Source organism: Chenopodium quinoa, unplaced genomic scaffold, assembly GCF_001683475.1.
Source record: "Chenopodium quinoa cultivar QQ74 unplaced genomic scaffold, ASM168347v1, whole genome shotgun sequence".
Classification (NCBI taxonomy): domain Eukaryota; kingdom Viridiplantae; phylum Streptophyta; class Magnoliopsida; order Caryophyllales; family Amaranthaceae; genus Chenopodium; species Chenopodium quinoa.
The window spans coordinates 1,064,191-1,081,316 of NW_018745485.1; the positions used below are offsets into that span (position 1 = coordinate 1,064,191).

Consider the following 17,126-nt stretch of genomic DNA (forward strand, 5'->3'; position numbering starts at 1 on the left):
GAACAGGGCTCGCTGTGTGCCCGCGCAGTGGGCTATGCGCCTGCGCATTCGTGGGTTGCGCGGCTTGCTGCTTGGGTGTGTGCGCCCGTGCTGTTGGCTACGCGCCCGCACATTAGTTTGCGCACCTGCGCACAAGTCGCGCACAGGTCGCGCAAAACTTTCTGCCTTGATTCTGCAATTTTGCCTCTTTTTCGCGGGTTCTGACAGGGCTGCACTCGCGCACACATCAGCCGCGCGCCCGTGCACATTGTGCGCGCCCTTGCACGTTGCTTTCTTCGATTTTTCTCTCATGCTTCCTTGGCTTCTTCTATGCAATCCAAGACTTTAAATACCTAATCACAAACACCAAGGGAAGCAATAAGGTATAGGGAACGGTGCAAACACGCAATGAAGGCAAGCATTCAAGAATTTACGCGATTTCATTAAAAACACATTGAGACATGTATGCACGCATTATTTGAACAAAAAAAACTACAAAACACCTTTAAAACAACTACAAAACACCCTAAGACAAGCTAAAACAAGGCATAAACACTATCCTAGGAGTGACATAAATGTCACTCATCAGTTCCTACTCCTATACATGCGGACTCGAGGGAGCTTGATAATCTAACCCTCTACCTTATTAAATAACGTTATATTATTAATGGTGTAGTAAAACATCTATTTAGATAATTTCTTTTTTTATAATTGTAGAAAGACACCCGGTGTGCACTTCTAGCCCCGGGGCATGCGAATAGTGTGCAATTGAATTTCGTGGCTTATGGTAGTGGATAAGCGAGGACCGGTGCTACGGCGGGGCCACATCATTACTCGGTCGGGATTGCTTCGGTGGTTAAGGGGTTCGAAGACATCCCATTACCCGTACCGATAGAGGAGGTTGAGATAACAAAGCTTTGACAAGATATAGGTAGCTTCGTTGATTAGCCACGTGCGTGGATGAGGTTGATTAACGAGGTAATTTATTTATTTTCATTTTTTAGTGTTAAATAACCGTTAGGCACTCTCTAATTCAACCTATGAAAAAAAAACCGCCGAAATAACACGACTCCCTGGCGCCCATCCCCGATGTCGAGGCAGCGGCGGCCTCGACTTGTGCTCCCTAGGCTGCTCCAACCTCGGTAACCGCTGCTCCGGCCTTGGAGGCAGCCGCTGCCTAGGCTGCTCTGGCCTGCAGTAGCCCCGGGAGCTGCTGCTTGGGCTTTAGAAACCCCGACAGCAGTTGCTGCAGCCAAGGCAACAGGCTCCCTGGGCTGCTGTAGCCTCAGCAGAGCCTGCCTTGGCTGTTGCAGTCTCGGCAACAGCCTGCCTGGGTTGCTGCAGCCTTGGCTGGCGGTTTCCTGGGATGCTGTAGGCTCAGTTGGCGGCTGCATGGGCTGCTGCAGCCTCGACAAGCGGCTTCCTGGGCTGCTGTGGTCTCGGCGGGGGCTGTTAGGGCAGGAGCGGCCTCTGCGGCGACTGCTTGGGCTTTTCCGGCCTCGGCGATAGCTCCCTCGGTTGTTCTGGCCTCGGAGAAAGATGCACTTTTGTTTTAGGATTATTTTGAGGCATTATTTTTTTTTTACTTCACTCACTCGGTCGTTGAAGTTTTAGATTTCGCATGGAAGCAAAAATTCAAAGAGAAAGAGGGTGGAGAAGCCTAAAAGCATTGATAAACCTAACAAGAAGCTGAGTGAACAATGGTCCAAGAGTGAACAAGCGTCGAAGTTGCACTCTTCGAGAGGTTCACCCATGAAACCTACTCCACTTGTTGAAGACATTGTTCTTTAATCTCTCTCTGGTGATTTGACCTTTCTTCACAACCGTGCTTGTCATTTGGTCGATCCCATGGCCGTTACACTTCCTAAGGAAATGTTCCACTATGATGAGGATGCAGTGGCATGGATCAGCAAAGAAGATGTGAAGGAATTTCTACGTGGTGCAAAGCTTAACATTTCCCTAATTCAAACATTCATGAGGTACTTCAATGCATACATAATCTACACTTTTTTCAAGTTATTCCAATTTGTGGTGATTATCCTTCATTTGATTAATTATTCAATGTTCATGCACGTAGAGCACTACAGAAGCACTTAACTGAAACTGATTCACCTTTCAAAGTTGGGTGGTTATGCCCCGAGCAAATATTTACTACTAGAATCATAGGCGACCCCCATAACGTGTTGTACTATGTTGAATAGAGTATCAGGGAATCAGTGCGTGCGGGAGACAAGTTTATATTCGCCCCATGTTATAGAGAGTACGTCTAAACATGTCAAATGCAATCGTTCGGCCTCATTATATGTTGACTCCTAAATATTAATTTGCTTGTCTATTGTAAACATATGTAGGGAGCATTGGAGCCTCATGGTTATTTGTAATTCCAATAACACAATTTATCACCTTGATTCAGCTCGATCATCGGAGAAGTTGCTCAGGAAGTCTATATTGCAAAAGTAAATATGTATAGCTACCTAGTGATGATTACTGCTAATAATAACTAATTTAGTAGTCAAAAGACTAATAAAATTTGAATGTACTTTATTTACTACAGTGTTATAAAGAAGCTACATTGTCGTGTTCCTCAGGGTCCAACATGGAAGTCACCATTGGTAATTTACATGATGTTGTGATTATCTTAAAAATTTATGTTAGTAAATATTTGCTAATTTCCTTTGCATGTTTCACTGATGTGATTTTTTTGTCATATGCTAGTGCATACAACAAGAAAATTGACTAGATTGTGCTTTGTATGTAAGTCCTAAAACTTAATGAAATGCTCTATTGATTTGATTTCTAGCCTTAGACACCTAATATTACCCAATATTGATATGTTATAAGAAAGAAATTGCTCATTTGGTAAGAAAGGTAGAAAATGGGCTGATTAGAAGTCATATAGGCCATATTTGGGCCATTTTTTTTGTTAATATGCTCTTTTGATGTGATTTCTTTCCTTATACACCTATAACTAGATAATATTGACATGTTATTAGACAAATAAAGTTGATTTGATAAGAAATATAGGGAATGGGAAAAGTAAAGTCATATAGGCCATATTTGGGCCTTTTTGAGTAAAAAGCGCCTTAATCCTTAATAAAATGTTGTTTTGATTCAATTTTAGGGATTAGAAACATAAAACTAGGTAACATTGACATGTTATGAGAAAGAAATAATTCATTTGATAAGAAATGTAGGAAATGGGCTAAATAGATGTCATATAGGCCATATTTGGGCCATTTTGAGTAAAATACGTTGTAAAACTTAATGGAATGCTATTTTGATGTGATTTCTAGCCTTAGAAACCTAATATTACCCAACATTGACATGGTATGAGAATGAAATAGCTCATTTGTAAGAAATCAAGAAAATGGGCTGAATAGAACTCATATAGGCCATATTTGTGACATTTTTTGTTAATATGCTCTTTTGATGTGATTTCTTACCTTATACACCTATAAGTAGATAATATTGACATGTTAAGAGATAAATAAAGTTCATAGGATAAGAAATGTAGGAAATGGGCAAAGTAAAGTCATATAGGCCAAATTTGGGCCATTTTGAGTAAAAAGCGTATTTATCCTTAGTAAAATGATATTTTGATTCAATTTTAGGGCTTAGACACATAAAACTAGGTAACATTGACATGTTATGATAAAATAATAGTTAATTTGATAAGAAATGTAGGAAATGTGCTAAATAGAAGTCATATATGCCATATTTAGGCCATTGTGAGTAAAATGCATTGTAAAACCTAATGAAATGCCATTTTGATGTTATTTCTAGCCTTAGACACCTAATATTACCCAACATTGACATGTTATGAGAAAGAAATAGCTCGTTTGATAAGAAAGGTAGAAAATGGGCTGAATAGAAGTCAAATAGGCCATATTTGGCCCATTTTTTGTTAATATGCTCTTTTGATGTGATTTCTTTCCTAATATACCTATAACTGAATAATATTGACATGTTATGAGATAATAAAGGTCATTTGATAAGAAATGTGGGAAATGGGCAAAGTAAAGTCATATAGACCATATTTGGTCTATTTTGAGTAAAAAGCGTCTTAATCCTTTATAAAATGAAATTTTGATTAAATTTTAGGGTTTAGAAACATAAAAATAGGTAAAATTGACATGTTATGAGAAAGAAAAAGTTCATTTGATAAAAAAATGTAGGAAATAGGATAAATAAAAGTCATATATGCCATATTTAGGTCATTGTGAGTAAAATGCATTGTAAAACCTAATGAAATTCCATTTTGATGTTATTTCTAGCCTTAGACACCAAATATTACCCAACATTGACATGTTATGAGAAATAAATAGCTCGTTTGATAAGAAAGGTAGAAAATGGGCTGAATAGAAGTCAAATAGGCCATATTTGGCCCATTTTTTGTTATTATGCTCTTTTGATGTGATTTCTTTGATAATATACCTACAACTGGATAATATTGACATTAATGAGATAAATAAATGTCATTTGATAAGAAATGTGGGATATGGGCAAAGTAAAGTCATATATACCATACTTGGGCCATTTTGAGTAAAAAGCATCTTAATCCTTTATAAAATGAACTTTTGATTAAATTTTAGGGTTTAGAAACATAAAAAAAGGTAAAATTGACATGTGATGAGAAAGAAAAAGTTCATTTGATAAAAAATGTAGGAAATAGGCTAAATAGAAGTCATATAGGCCATATTTGGGCCATTTTGAGTAAAATGCGTTGTAGAACTTAATGAAATGCTATTTTTATGTGATGTCTATCCTTAAACACCTAATATTACCCAAAATTGACATTTTATGAGAAAGAAATAGCTCGTTTGATAAGAAAGGTAGAAAATGGGCTGAATAGAAGTCATATAGGCCATATTTGGGTCATTTTTTGGTAATATGCTCTTTTGATGTGATTTCTATCTTAATACACCTTTAACTAGATAATATGGACATTTAATGAGATAAATAAAGTTTATTTGATAAGAAATGTAGTAAATGGGCAAAGTAAAGTCATTCAGGCCATACTTGGGCCATTTTGAGTTAAAATCGTCTTAAACCTTAATAATATGCTCTTTTGATTCAATTTTAGGGCTTAGACGCATAAAACTAGGTAACATTGACATTTTATGAGAAAGAAATAATTCATTTGATAAGAAATGTAAGAAATGGGCTAAATAGAAGTCATATAGGCTATATTTGATAAAATACATATTGTTTAGCCTACTTTTATAATTCTAACATAATTCTTTTGTATTTCAAGTTTTGCAAGGTACAAAAGGATGGTCCGTTGACAATCAAGGAACTTAATGCATTTTGTGACATGTTGGCGTGTTTTATCACCTTCAAAATATAAATGTCATTTTAATTGTAAATTTATATTAACTTTTTAACTATATTATTATTCATTAATTACTTACTATCCTTTGTATATATATATATATATATATATATATATATAACACTTTTTTTTTGTATTGCATTTGGGAATACATACATACATACATACATACATACATACATATATATATATATATATATATATATATATATATATATATATATATATATATATATATATATATATATATCTATACATATATGAATTCTTGTTTTTAATATTATTTGTATCTTATTATAATATTTAATAATATAATTATTGTTATTAATTATAAGAATAATATTATTAATTATTTTATTTAATATTATTGCTGGAATAACAGGATGTTTTTTAATATTATTTCAAGAAAAAAGGAAAAATAAAAAAATATTACTGAAACGGCACCGGTTAACCAATGCAAAAAACTACTGCCACCAAAAAAATAAAAGCGCGGGTATATTTTTGGCACTGGTTAACCAATGGACAAAATTGAAAAAGGCACCGGTTAACCGGTAACAAAACCGGTTTATGGCACCGGTGGAAAAGTGGGGTGTAATTGGCACCCCCCACATTGGGACCAGTTCAAACCGGTGCCTTAGGCCGGGTTTGAACCGGTGCCTTTTACTGTTTTTCTACTAGCATGTGTCCAAAGACGTCCAAGAAGAAGGTTGAAGGTAGGTTTAATGTCCATGACATGAAATTCAACCATCTTTTTAATTGGGCATGTGGTAATTGGTAGCTTAACAGTTCCACACACCGATCTCCTCGAGTTGTCATAGGCCTTAATGCTTTGTGTTGTTGATTGGAAATCTTTTTCTGGATTAAGACCTAAGTATTTTGCATATCATAATGGGCACACATTTATAGCTGACCTATTGTCCACTAAAGTAAGAGGGATGTTGTATCGCTTGTAGGGGTGAGCAAAAAAAATATTTCATTGAGGGAGAGTAAAAAACAAAACTTTTTTTTTCGTAATTCATTTTTCCCGTGGCAAGTTGAAATTATGCCACGAATTTAGAATTCCCGTGGCATAATTCGTGGCACAACTGATAATTTGTTGCAGTGTTTCTTTTTGGTAGAAACTCGACACCCTCCACTAATGACAAAAATGATGGAAATTTTTTCTTTTTACATTGTCTTTTGCTGGTGTCTGCTCCTACACTCAATCACAAGTCATACACTTGTCATGTCGTGTCAAGTCAAGCTTGGTCAAATAAGTTGGTCAATTCAATAACAATATATGCGAGTCCCATGGAAAATTTCATTTTGCAGGTAGCATCTACATCCCACGTTCGGGGAAAAGCGAACCATCTACAACCCACGTTCGGGGACAAGAAAACCATCTACAACCCACGTTCGGGGACAAGAAAACCATCTACAGCCCACGTTCGGGGACAATCGAACCACCATCATTTCATGGCGCAAGGTTCTCGATACACAAAGACTTACAATCTTATTAGACAAGTTTTTCCTCAAGCATGGAAAACTGTCGGTCGTTTTCATCTCTCACAGCAAAAGAAGTCAGCAATTACATCAGATGTCGACTTTCGTTAGGCATGGAAATATTATCGGTGGATTTCATCAAGCATAGAAAGCTACCAAAATCATCTGTCAAATTTCCTCAAGCATGGAAATTATCTCAACAAAACGTCATCCAGTGGATTCCTTCAAGCATAGGAAGCTACCAAACTCATTTGTCACCGTTACACTGGTGTTAGATAAGTATTCTATCGCTTTACTCTTTTATCTGTGAAACTAGCCGCAGGTATCGGCGTATACAGAGTGATTTAGTATCACAAAACATCTTAAATCATTATCCGTCCCTATCGACTACCTTGACTATCGTTTTCGAAACTGACGTTTCTACAAACTCAGTCAAAGTGGGGGCTTCTGTAGACACCTAAAAATGTCACCGAAAAACAAAACCCGATGATGAACAACCCTTCACTAACCTTATTGGTCGGGTTGATTATTTAACCTTTGGAGTGTTTAATCCATATTTCCATTCAATACATTTCAAAAACCAACTCAATTCTTAGCCCATTTCCCTGCACCATAACTCACTTTCCACTTTTCGTATCTACATCACAAAACTGAGAGAAACTAATTTATTGGCCCTATAATTTTGATCCATTTATTATTTGGTTGGATAGTCCTTGAAATAATATTTCCAACGGTATATCATAAGCCCAATTCCAATTTAAAAAGAAGAAGATATGAGCCAAACACTAAACTCTGCCCAAAACCGACACCCTTCTACTAAAACGGTCATATATTAAAATATAAAATGATTTGGACCTTATTCCAATTGGGTTGGAATTTAAATTTGATAAGCTTTCCTATGATATATTAGTTGCCTTATTCCGAGCTACAGATAAAAAGTTATCATAGTTTTAAAAACTTGTTAAAAACTGGAATTACCGTGCATTATGCAAAATTGGTGTGTCACGGCGCCCGATGATGTGACACTGCGCCTGGTACCGTGACACAGTCTTCTTCACGTGTCACGGTGCTTTCCCTTGTTTTTTCCGCGTTCCTTTTTTCACGCGCTTATGAACTTGTACGCAAAAATGTCCCGCATTACTCCATATTGTGTAATGGTGCACATGGAGTGACACGGGAGTAAAACCTAAAACGCGTTTTATCATTTTAGCGCTGATAATTCCCAGCGTCACACCAATCCACTGGCGTGTCGCGCCAACTTCTTGCGTGTCGCAGCACCCTAATTTTAGGGTTTTCTCTTTTTAGGGTTTCGTGCGTTCCCTCTGCTCATTTCCTCTATAAATACCCCCTCCTTTATGAACTTCGGGGCATCAAATCATTCTCTCTTTCTCTCTTTAACACCAAAAATCATTCTATTCTTTCTCTGTCTCATATTCTAAGCCTTAAACCTATATTCTTAACTACATAATTCTTCCCTTAAGCACTCCAAGGAGTTCATACTCGACTCGAGGTTCCGTCCTTAAACAAAGGTGTGTAAGGTACAAATAACTAAGGGTTTGGACCAAATCAACATTACATTTATTTAATTTAATTTCCATTTGATTTATATTTTTTATTGAAGTTACTAACCATTTATTAATGATGTAGCAATTTAAAGGAATGCACGGAATGTGAGTAGTTAATTAAATTAATTACTTATTTTAATTTAATATTGCTAGTATAATGATTAAGTTAATTTATAATTGTTTTGACTAATGCTATTATTGTTGAATTGCTTCCAATATCAATGTTTATTCTATTTTTATCATAATCATCATATTGCATGTTAAAGGGAATATTTAATTGAAAATCACGCCTAATAACATAATTTGGAAAACCGGTTTAGGTTCCTTTTTAATCTTGTTGTTTAATCAAGTGATCACAAATTTTAGAATTATGTGTTGCATAAATATGAAACAAATTTAGCATAATAATAGTTTGGAGCAAATTGAATATTTTGGTTGCATGCCTTTGAAATCGCAAGAATCACTTTTCACAATAAGAATCAAGTAGAGGCCAATACAGGCGAATGTGACTCCATGACTCACTTCATACCAACATCCTTGATCCTCCTTTCGTGGTTTTGAACCATATGGAGTTAGTAATCTCATGGATTAGGAATGGGGTGTAACCTTCTCAGGTCAATTGTTGTTGCCTTTCGTTGTCCCTTTATCGTGGTTGACGTAAATGATCCGTGAACAGTTTACAAGTTCCATAAAAACTTGTTGGCGGATCCCTACTTTCCTTGTCCCTAATTGTATAATGTCAATTCCCACTTCCTATGAGTGCCAAGCATATTCACAACATGCTTAACGTAGGCGGACGACGAACGATGCCTACACATCTGATCCTATCGTCTAACCAGGTAATTCAATTATATACTTCTGGTGATTTGAATTCGTAAAAATACTCCTTAGTTAGGGAATATAATTACAAATTAATTTTATTTGCTCTTCAGTAATACCTAGTATAGATGATTTTGTGATTGAATTTTGAGTGATTCAGTTTTAACATAATTATGAAATTTTTTTGTGATAATTTATTGTACAATTGTATATGACAAATTCTATATTACAAGCATAAATGTGTGTTAGTGTGTTTGTATATTCTACATCATTTTGATATGGTATGGTATATTGATATGCCTTTTCTTTATGTCACTTTACGTAACAATAGCATTCATGTTCGTTTTGTATTCTAATTGACTTCAAATCATATAATGATTAGGATTTAGATACAATTTCCCCTATTATAATTATAATCCTTGATTTGATACGGTTTAAAATACTAAACCATATATATATATATATATATATATATATATATAATATATATATATATATATATATTTATATATATATATATATATATATATATATATCCTTGTGAATTAGCCCTCTCAACGGGGATTTTAAAATTGGTGAGCGAGTTATAACGAGAAGTATATGTCTTTATTATAGATGCAAATTGCAAAGATGTGTTTATATCTATATCAATATTCTTTTCAAGCTTGATTGAAATCCCAAACTAGCTATAAAGAAGTGAAAAATTAGTGTTTATTGATTAAGAATTACGAAAATAAAAAACTTGATATTGGAAGTTACTACTTACAAACAGGGTATGTGATTAATTACATTTAAAATTATGTAATTATTTTCAACCAACTTGTATTATGATCAAAAGTTGGTGCCATTAGTCAGTTGATGAAATTATAAGAATTAAACTATGGTATTTTACAGTGGCGGATCCAAGATTTGGATAACGGGGGTACGACATTAAGTTTTATAAAAAAATTTACAAAATACAAAATAATATGTGGAGCGTAATAATTTTTTCTTGAATAAATTTTTAGTTAATAAACCATTTGACTATTGTATTATTATTTGCGTGTACTATTTTTGACACCCAAATGTGTCTCCCCAAAACCAAACCCATTAATGAATACCTTTCACTTCATTTGATTAATCGAACGAAGTGAAAGTGTGAAAAGTCTAGTGATGAGGATATTTTTATTAAAATTTTTCTCTTTCTGTTTTAAAAAATATTTCATTTCTTACTCTATTTCTGGAAAACAGAGAGGGCGCTCTACATCTACCCATTTCCGAGGGCGCGAGTCCTGTGAGCCGCGGACGCGGATTAAGTGCAACAAAGTGTGAATTTTAGGCAGGAACACTACGCGCCATGGCTGCGGTCTAGCCACGGGCGCGGAGAATCTAAAGTTACCGCTCCCTTTGGAAAGACTGCGGCCCCCCTATTTACAATTGCAACAGGGCATCTATCGCACCCTTAGTCGCGGGCGCGGGTGTCTTCGCCGTGGGAACGGGCTACAAAACCCGTGGGCGCGGGTCTTGCCCAGATTGCCCCCGGAGTTAGTTATGGGTTCCGTTCCCATTTCTCCGCGCCCGCGGGATATTCTTGGAGAGGGCGCGGTTGATTAATTTTTCTTCTTTGTCTATAATAATCTTGTAAATCCTTTTGAAGGCAACTTTCGGATAATCTTTCATTTGCTTAGTTTTTAGAGAGAGAAATTAGAGAGATGTTAGAGAGAAAGTAGAGATTAGAATTCTTGGATTTGATTTGTATTACAACACTGCTTCAATCAAGTTTGGATTACTTCTTCATATCAATGAAAGTTTGTGAGACTTCTTTCCTTTGAATTTACTTCAATTGCAATTTTCTTTAATTCTTGAATGTTTGGTTTGAATTTTAATTTAGTTTTGAGAATTTGTTGATTGATTGATTTTCCTTTTGATTTATCTTGAAATGAATATGTTTGTGATTGAATTTGTTTTGTCTTTCAAATTCATCATGATTAGTGAGTAGATTAGTTGCTAGGGATAAGGGGAAGCATGCTTGATTGATGATTTTTTCTAGTTGATGATCATTGATTGATTGAATTGCTGCAATTAAATTGGTTGGCATAGTTGTGCATGTGATTAATTAGACTAGGAGTGATCAACCAATAAGAATAATCTAGATTGCATTGCAAATTTCAGTGACATGAACCCTTTTGAGAATTGCTTTAATTGATTGAATTTGATTGTGATTCTCCTTGTTAGCCATTCATAGTGAACCCTAGCTTAATTTATAGGAGATAATCTTTGAGTTCCTTTGATTGCAACTATCGTTTGTCCCTTGTATTGTTTAAATCAGTTGAGCGATTTATCAATTAGCATAATCATTGAGCTTGCATGTGGAACCTGTATCTCTAGTGTTTAGCATATTGATTGAATTCCTTGATTTTTCTATCTTCTTGATATTTTTGTTATCAACCTTAACCATTGATATTCTTTGATTTAGCTTGACAATAGACTATAGCTTAGTTCCTACTCATTCCTTTGGGTTCGACCCTTGACTTACCGCATACTTGTATAAGGTTTGTTAAGTGTTTTTAAATTTATTTTTACCAAGGGAGAATTAGATAACGACCTAGTTTTTCCACTTGTCAAAATAGCGTTGTTGCCGAGGAATGAAATTGGTGCGTTGTTATAGTTGTTGATTCTATTTCATTCTAAAATAAAACAAAAAATATTTTCCTCTTTAGGCTACACATATAGCTGTGCTACTAATCATTTCTTTTGAAGTTGTATGCATAGAACACATGGTCATTCACTAGTTCCATTTTATCCGGAGATTGAGAGGACTATTACAAGATTACGGGTTTCTAAGCGATCTTTGAGCTCTAGCATTTCAAGTGAGGAAGAACCGCTACTAGAGGAACAAGCAAGAATGGGAGAGAATCCGAGAGTGGCATTTAAAGAATTGGGGATTCCCAATGCATATAGATTTGAGAGTGGAATTCCTCCATCTACAACACTGGCAAATGATTTTGAAATTAGGCCGGCTATGATCACTTTGATAGAGAGACGACAATTTAGTGGAGCCAAGCATGAGATCCCATTAAACCATCTCAAGGAGTTTGAAAAATATTGCAATACGATCAAAGTGAACGGAGTTTATCAAGAATTCATCCGCCTAAAGCTCTTCCCTTTTCTCTCATTGGGCGTGCTTTGGAATGACTAGACAAGGAGGTTAAGCCTAATTCTCTAACGACATGCGACGAGGTTACAAAAGAATTTCTAACCCCTTTTTATCCACAAAATAAAACGGCGGAGGCAAGAGCTTTGATTCAAGGTTTCAAACAAAAGCCAAGTGAGAGCCTCTATGAAGCGTGGGAGAGATATAAGGAGTATCAAAGGGAGTGTCCTCACCACGAAATTCCAACCTATAAAATTATTCAAATTTTTTATGGAGGATTAAGTCCTCAAGGCAAGTCATGCCTTGGTTGGGGAGCCGGAGGTCCCATCATGAATAGGACGGAAGAAAAAAAAGAGATTGGCAAGATGGTGAGAGAGATTAAAATAGAAAGAGTAGCTCTTTGGCATACTCGGTTGATCATCTAAATGCAATCAACAATCTCTCCTCACAAATGACAAACTTGGGAAAGGAAGTGATAACAATCAAGGAAAAATTGGAGAGTTCTTCTTCCTAAGCTTTAAGTCTTCCCTCCCAATTTAAGGGGAGAGGTACTCCTTCTAACTCTCATCCCCCTCATTTATTTAGTAACATGCCTAGTGGTTGTTTGTTTTGTAATGTATGTGGTTCATATGATCATGATGCTAGTAATTGCCCTCTTGCTTTTTTGGATGGTAATGATGATTTAGATAACAATGAGAGTGAACATATGAACTATGTGTCAAACAATAATAATGTGCAAAGGTTTGATAACCAAAGGGGTGAATAGAATTGGAATTACCAAAACCATGGTAATTTTAACAACTATAATCAAGGTGGTAGTTATAGGAATCAAGGGAACCAAGGTTCTTGAGGTAACTATAACAATCAAGGTTATAGTAGCCAAAATCAAAACCAAAATTATGGTAATCAAAACCAAGGTTATGGAATTCATAATCAAGGTGGTCGTAAGTGAAGAAATTCAATGAGATGATGACTCATAATAAGATGCTTGAGAACTAAATTTCTCTACTTGCCAATGCTTTGAATGACCATGCTAGTCCTTATTATTTACCTTCCCAAGGCTTAGATCCCAAGAGACCTGTGAACGCTATTGTTACAAGGAGTGGTAAGGTTCTTGAGGAGAGTTTGCCTAGGACGAGTGAAGCTAAGGAGGTCGCGAAGGAGGTCTTGGTAGAGAATGAGAGAGATGGTGCATCTTTGAGTGAGGTTGTGATTGAGACACCTATAGAGGTGAGAGTAGAAAAAGAAATTGTGAAAACCAAGCTTCCATATCCACAAATGTTCATGAGACATAAGTTGGATGAACAATTTGGAAGATTTATTGATATGCTTAAGCAACTTCATCTTTCTCTAACATTTACCGAAGTTGTTACCCAAATGCCCAACTATGCAAAAATCACTCAAAGACATTTTGAGATGTAGGAGGACTTGTGATGTTGTGGAGACGGTCAAATTGACCGAGAATTGTAGTGCAATTATAATGAACAAGATGCCACCCAAGTTGAAAGAACCCGGAAACTTCTCTATCCCGTGTGCCATTAACAAGATGCAAATTGACAATGCCTTATGTGCCTTAGGAGCTAGTGTTAGCCTAATGCCATATTCAATTTATCAAAGACTTGAGTTAGGGGAACTTATGCCTTCTAAAATTACCTTGCAATTGGTCAATAGGTCAAATAAGATTCCTAAGGGGAAGGTAGAGGATGCTCCTTTGAGAGTAGGGAAGTCCGTGATTCTGGTAGATTTTGTGGTTCTTAAAATGGATGAAGATGCTAAAATTCCTATTATTCGTGGTAGACCTTTTCTTGCTACCTTGGGTGCCTTGATTGATGTTAAGAGTGCAAAAATTTCACTTAAGGTAGGAGATGAGGTCATTTAATTTGTTTTGAATGAAAGCATGAAGTATCCATGTTCTTCTTGAGAAAATTGCATGTTGATTGATTCTCTTGATATTTTTGTATCTTCCATGCATGAGCACTTGCTCACTTCTATTGATCCCATTGAGAATGTCTTGTTGAACAAATATAAGATAGGTGCTCTTATCAAGGAAATGGCAATATATGAGGATTTGCTAAATGGAAGCATCGAGGAAATGGATGATCATATATGCATGAATATTTCAAGCCAAGAAGCTTTGCAAGTTACCATTCGAAGGAATGTAAAGGTGTACCTATGGTAGAGCTCAAACCTCTTCCATTACACCTTAGCATCAAGGGATCAAGATGGAGCGGTCCCAATTTGGACAAGAGTGTTTTTCCAAATGGTTTTGTAGAAGTCTCAGTGAAAGATTCTCCTTCTCCGTTCAAGGCCAATGATAATTGTATAGTGAAGTATTTCGAAGATTCTTTTGTTAGTTGTGTTCACTCATTGTTTCTCCGACAACCACCTTAATTGGTGGAGGACGTCGAGCTATGACGTTAAACAAGCACTACCTGGGAGGCAACCCGGTTTTCTAACCTTTTTCTTTTGATTTAAACATTTTCTATACTTCTTCCTTTGAGAACTTTTCTTATTTCTCTTTATTTTTGTTTTTTCTCTTGATCCTAGGTACCATGAAATTGGATCGGAGAAAATTTCCAACAATTTTTTTGTTACTTCAAGATTTCATGAGGTTTGGTTAAGCTTAGAGGTAGGGGTTCGTTCGGGTTATATGTTATCGTGTTTGCATTCCCATCGAGTTTTATTCATGTTCAAACATATTTTAGATTGTTTCTTATGAAATTTTTGAGTACTTGATAATGACATTCGATAGGGACGGTAAGAATGCAAACACTAAAGCATAATTAAGGGTGTTTCTCTTTAACCTTTTGCTAAATTATTGCCGATTTTAAACAATTTTGATCATCCTATGGTGCGCACGCATTCCTCACCCGCGCGCACGAACCATAGGGGTCGGTGATTTTTGCGTAATTTTTTGCATTTGGTAAAATATTTTAGAGCCCTCCCGAGTTGCATGTGGTGCACACGCACCAGGCTGCGCGCATGCACCATAGAGACTACCCGTGGGCGCGGGTTTAATGGCCGCTGGCGTCGGTGTCTGGATCTCAAAAATCACCAAATCCGACAAGGAACTCCCCACGGGCGCGGGTTAGATGTCGCGGGCGTGGAGAATTCGGGAGCGAACGCGGTTTTTTGGTGCGTGCACTAGAGTGCACGCACCAGTCGCCGGCCCTTATAACCTGAAAACGCGCTCTCCTCTCTTATTTCTCTCATCTTTCCCTCCTAAAACCCTATACCTTATCCTGCAAAATCAAACCTATTTCACCTCTTTTGCTATCATTTCAACATCAATTACAATTACCACATCAAGTTTTCAAATTTAAAACCTAAAAATTTCAGATTTTCTAACCCAAATTCAATCAAAAAAATTAGGGCTTTTTCGAATTTTTGAAGTTTTGTGTTGAGGTTTTGAGCTTGTCTTTGGGAGTTCTATTTATTCTTAAATATTCATTTTGGGCTTTTTACAAGTAGTTCAAGGCTTCATTGAGGTATAGTTTCTTATTTTCTAGTCGTCTTCTTCCTCATTGTTCAAGCTTGAAACCCTTGTTTTGCTTTCATGCTGGAACTCCATGGTTAGTTATTTTAACTTGAAATTTGTCTTGAATGATGTCATTGAGTGTTGAATTGAAGCTTCCTCATGATAAATGTGTATAATTTGATTGAATTCTTGAATAACCATTGTTGGCTATTTTCTCTCTCATGGGTATTCTTTATGATGGTTTTATATCTTTGATAATTAAATGCTTGAGATTATTTTTCACAATTTGACTCATAATTTGGTCTCTTATGTTCAATTTTGCCTTTAATCCATGCGTACTTGCTTCAAATTCATGATTTTATATTAATGACATTGTTCATTTGTAGCCATCTCTTGCTTCTATTATGAGATAATTTCATTTGTGCTTGATTCTTGAGCAATTACTTATGCTTATTCTTGAAATATGAAAAATGTTAAGTCTTGCTCATGAGTTGTTTTCCTTCTTTTAGATGGCCCCACTCCGTCAAAAGAAGCGAGCTAGATAAAGTTCAAGCAAGCCTAGGCATGTTGTTCCACCTCCACCCGAGGTTAAGGAAACAAATGGCATTGTATTTTCCGAAGAATCACATTGGGATTGTTTCAAGCGTTTATCCAAGAGGAAACTTAGACCAACAAGATTCTACGATCAAGCAACTACCTAGTTTCTAGGGATTGATGAGGATGTTCGCCTTCTTGTAGTGGGCCTTGATCTTTTAGAGTTTTTGGATTTGAGTGCCCCTACTTATGTTAGGGTGGCTTATGAATTCCTTTCTTCTCTTGAAGTTGTCCAAGAACTGGGTGCAAATTCCTAAAGGATTTTGACTTTCCAACTCTTCAACAACGATCACACATTGATGGATGCTCAACTATGTTCATATTTAATGTTTCCTTGGGCTGAGGATGCGGATCATTGTATCTATCTGGCACATAGTAGAATGACAAGTGATCATGGATATGATGAGCAACGTTGATGGAGGAGTATCTCAAAGGAAGGAAAGTATGACCCTCAAACTTCCAAGTCAGCTTCCATAATTCATCCGGCTATGCGATATTTCAACATTATCCACACATACGCTCTTTGCTCCAAGGACTCTTTGGGAGCTATCTCCCGAGAAGAGCTTTGTTTATTGTGGATAGCTGACCAAAACGACTTTGAGATTGAGTCAATGGATTTCACGGAGCATTTGATAACTCGATTCTTGAATATCCGTGATGGAGTTTGCCTATCGGGGTGCATCTAATTGGGAGGGATGATTTCTATCCTAGCTCTTTGCATTAATGATGACTACAAGACTTTGC

General features: G+C 36.3%; 1 protein-coding gene across 1 annotated transcript; it reads left to right on the top strand.

The window, feature by feature from the left end:
* Positions 1–13,790: 13,790 nt before the first annotated feature.
* On the top strand, positions 13,791–14,489 carry LOC110715214. Its single transcript, XM_021893784.1, has 2 exons — positions 13,791–14,168; positions 14,286–14,489. The coding sequence occupies exons 1-2, from the start codon at positions 13,791–13,793 to the stop codon at positions 14,487–14,489; spliced, it is 582 nt and encodes a 193-aa protein (XP_021749476.1).
* Positions 14,490–17,126: the final 2,637 nt, after the last annotated feature.

Excerpts from the sequence above, each read along its gene's own strand:
- LOC110715214 (XM_021893784.1), top strand. The coding sequence starts at position 13,791 with ATGAACAAGATGCCACCCAAGTTGAAAGAACCCGGAAACTTCTCTATC. Across the intron at positions 14,169-14,285 it reads GTGCAAAAATTTCACTTAAG|CACTTGCTCACTTCTATTGA; the intron begins GTAGGAGATGAG and ends TCCATGCATGAG.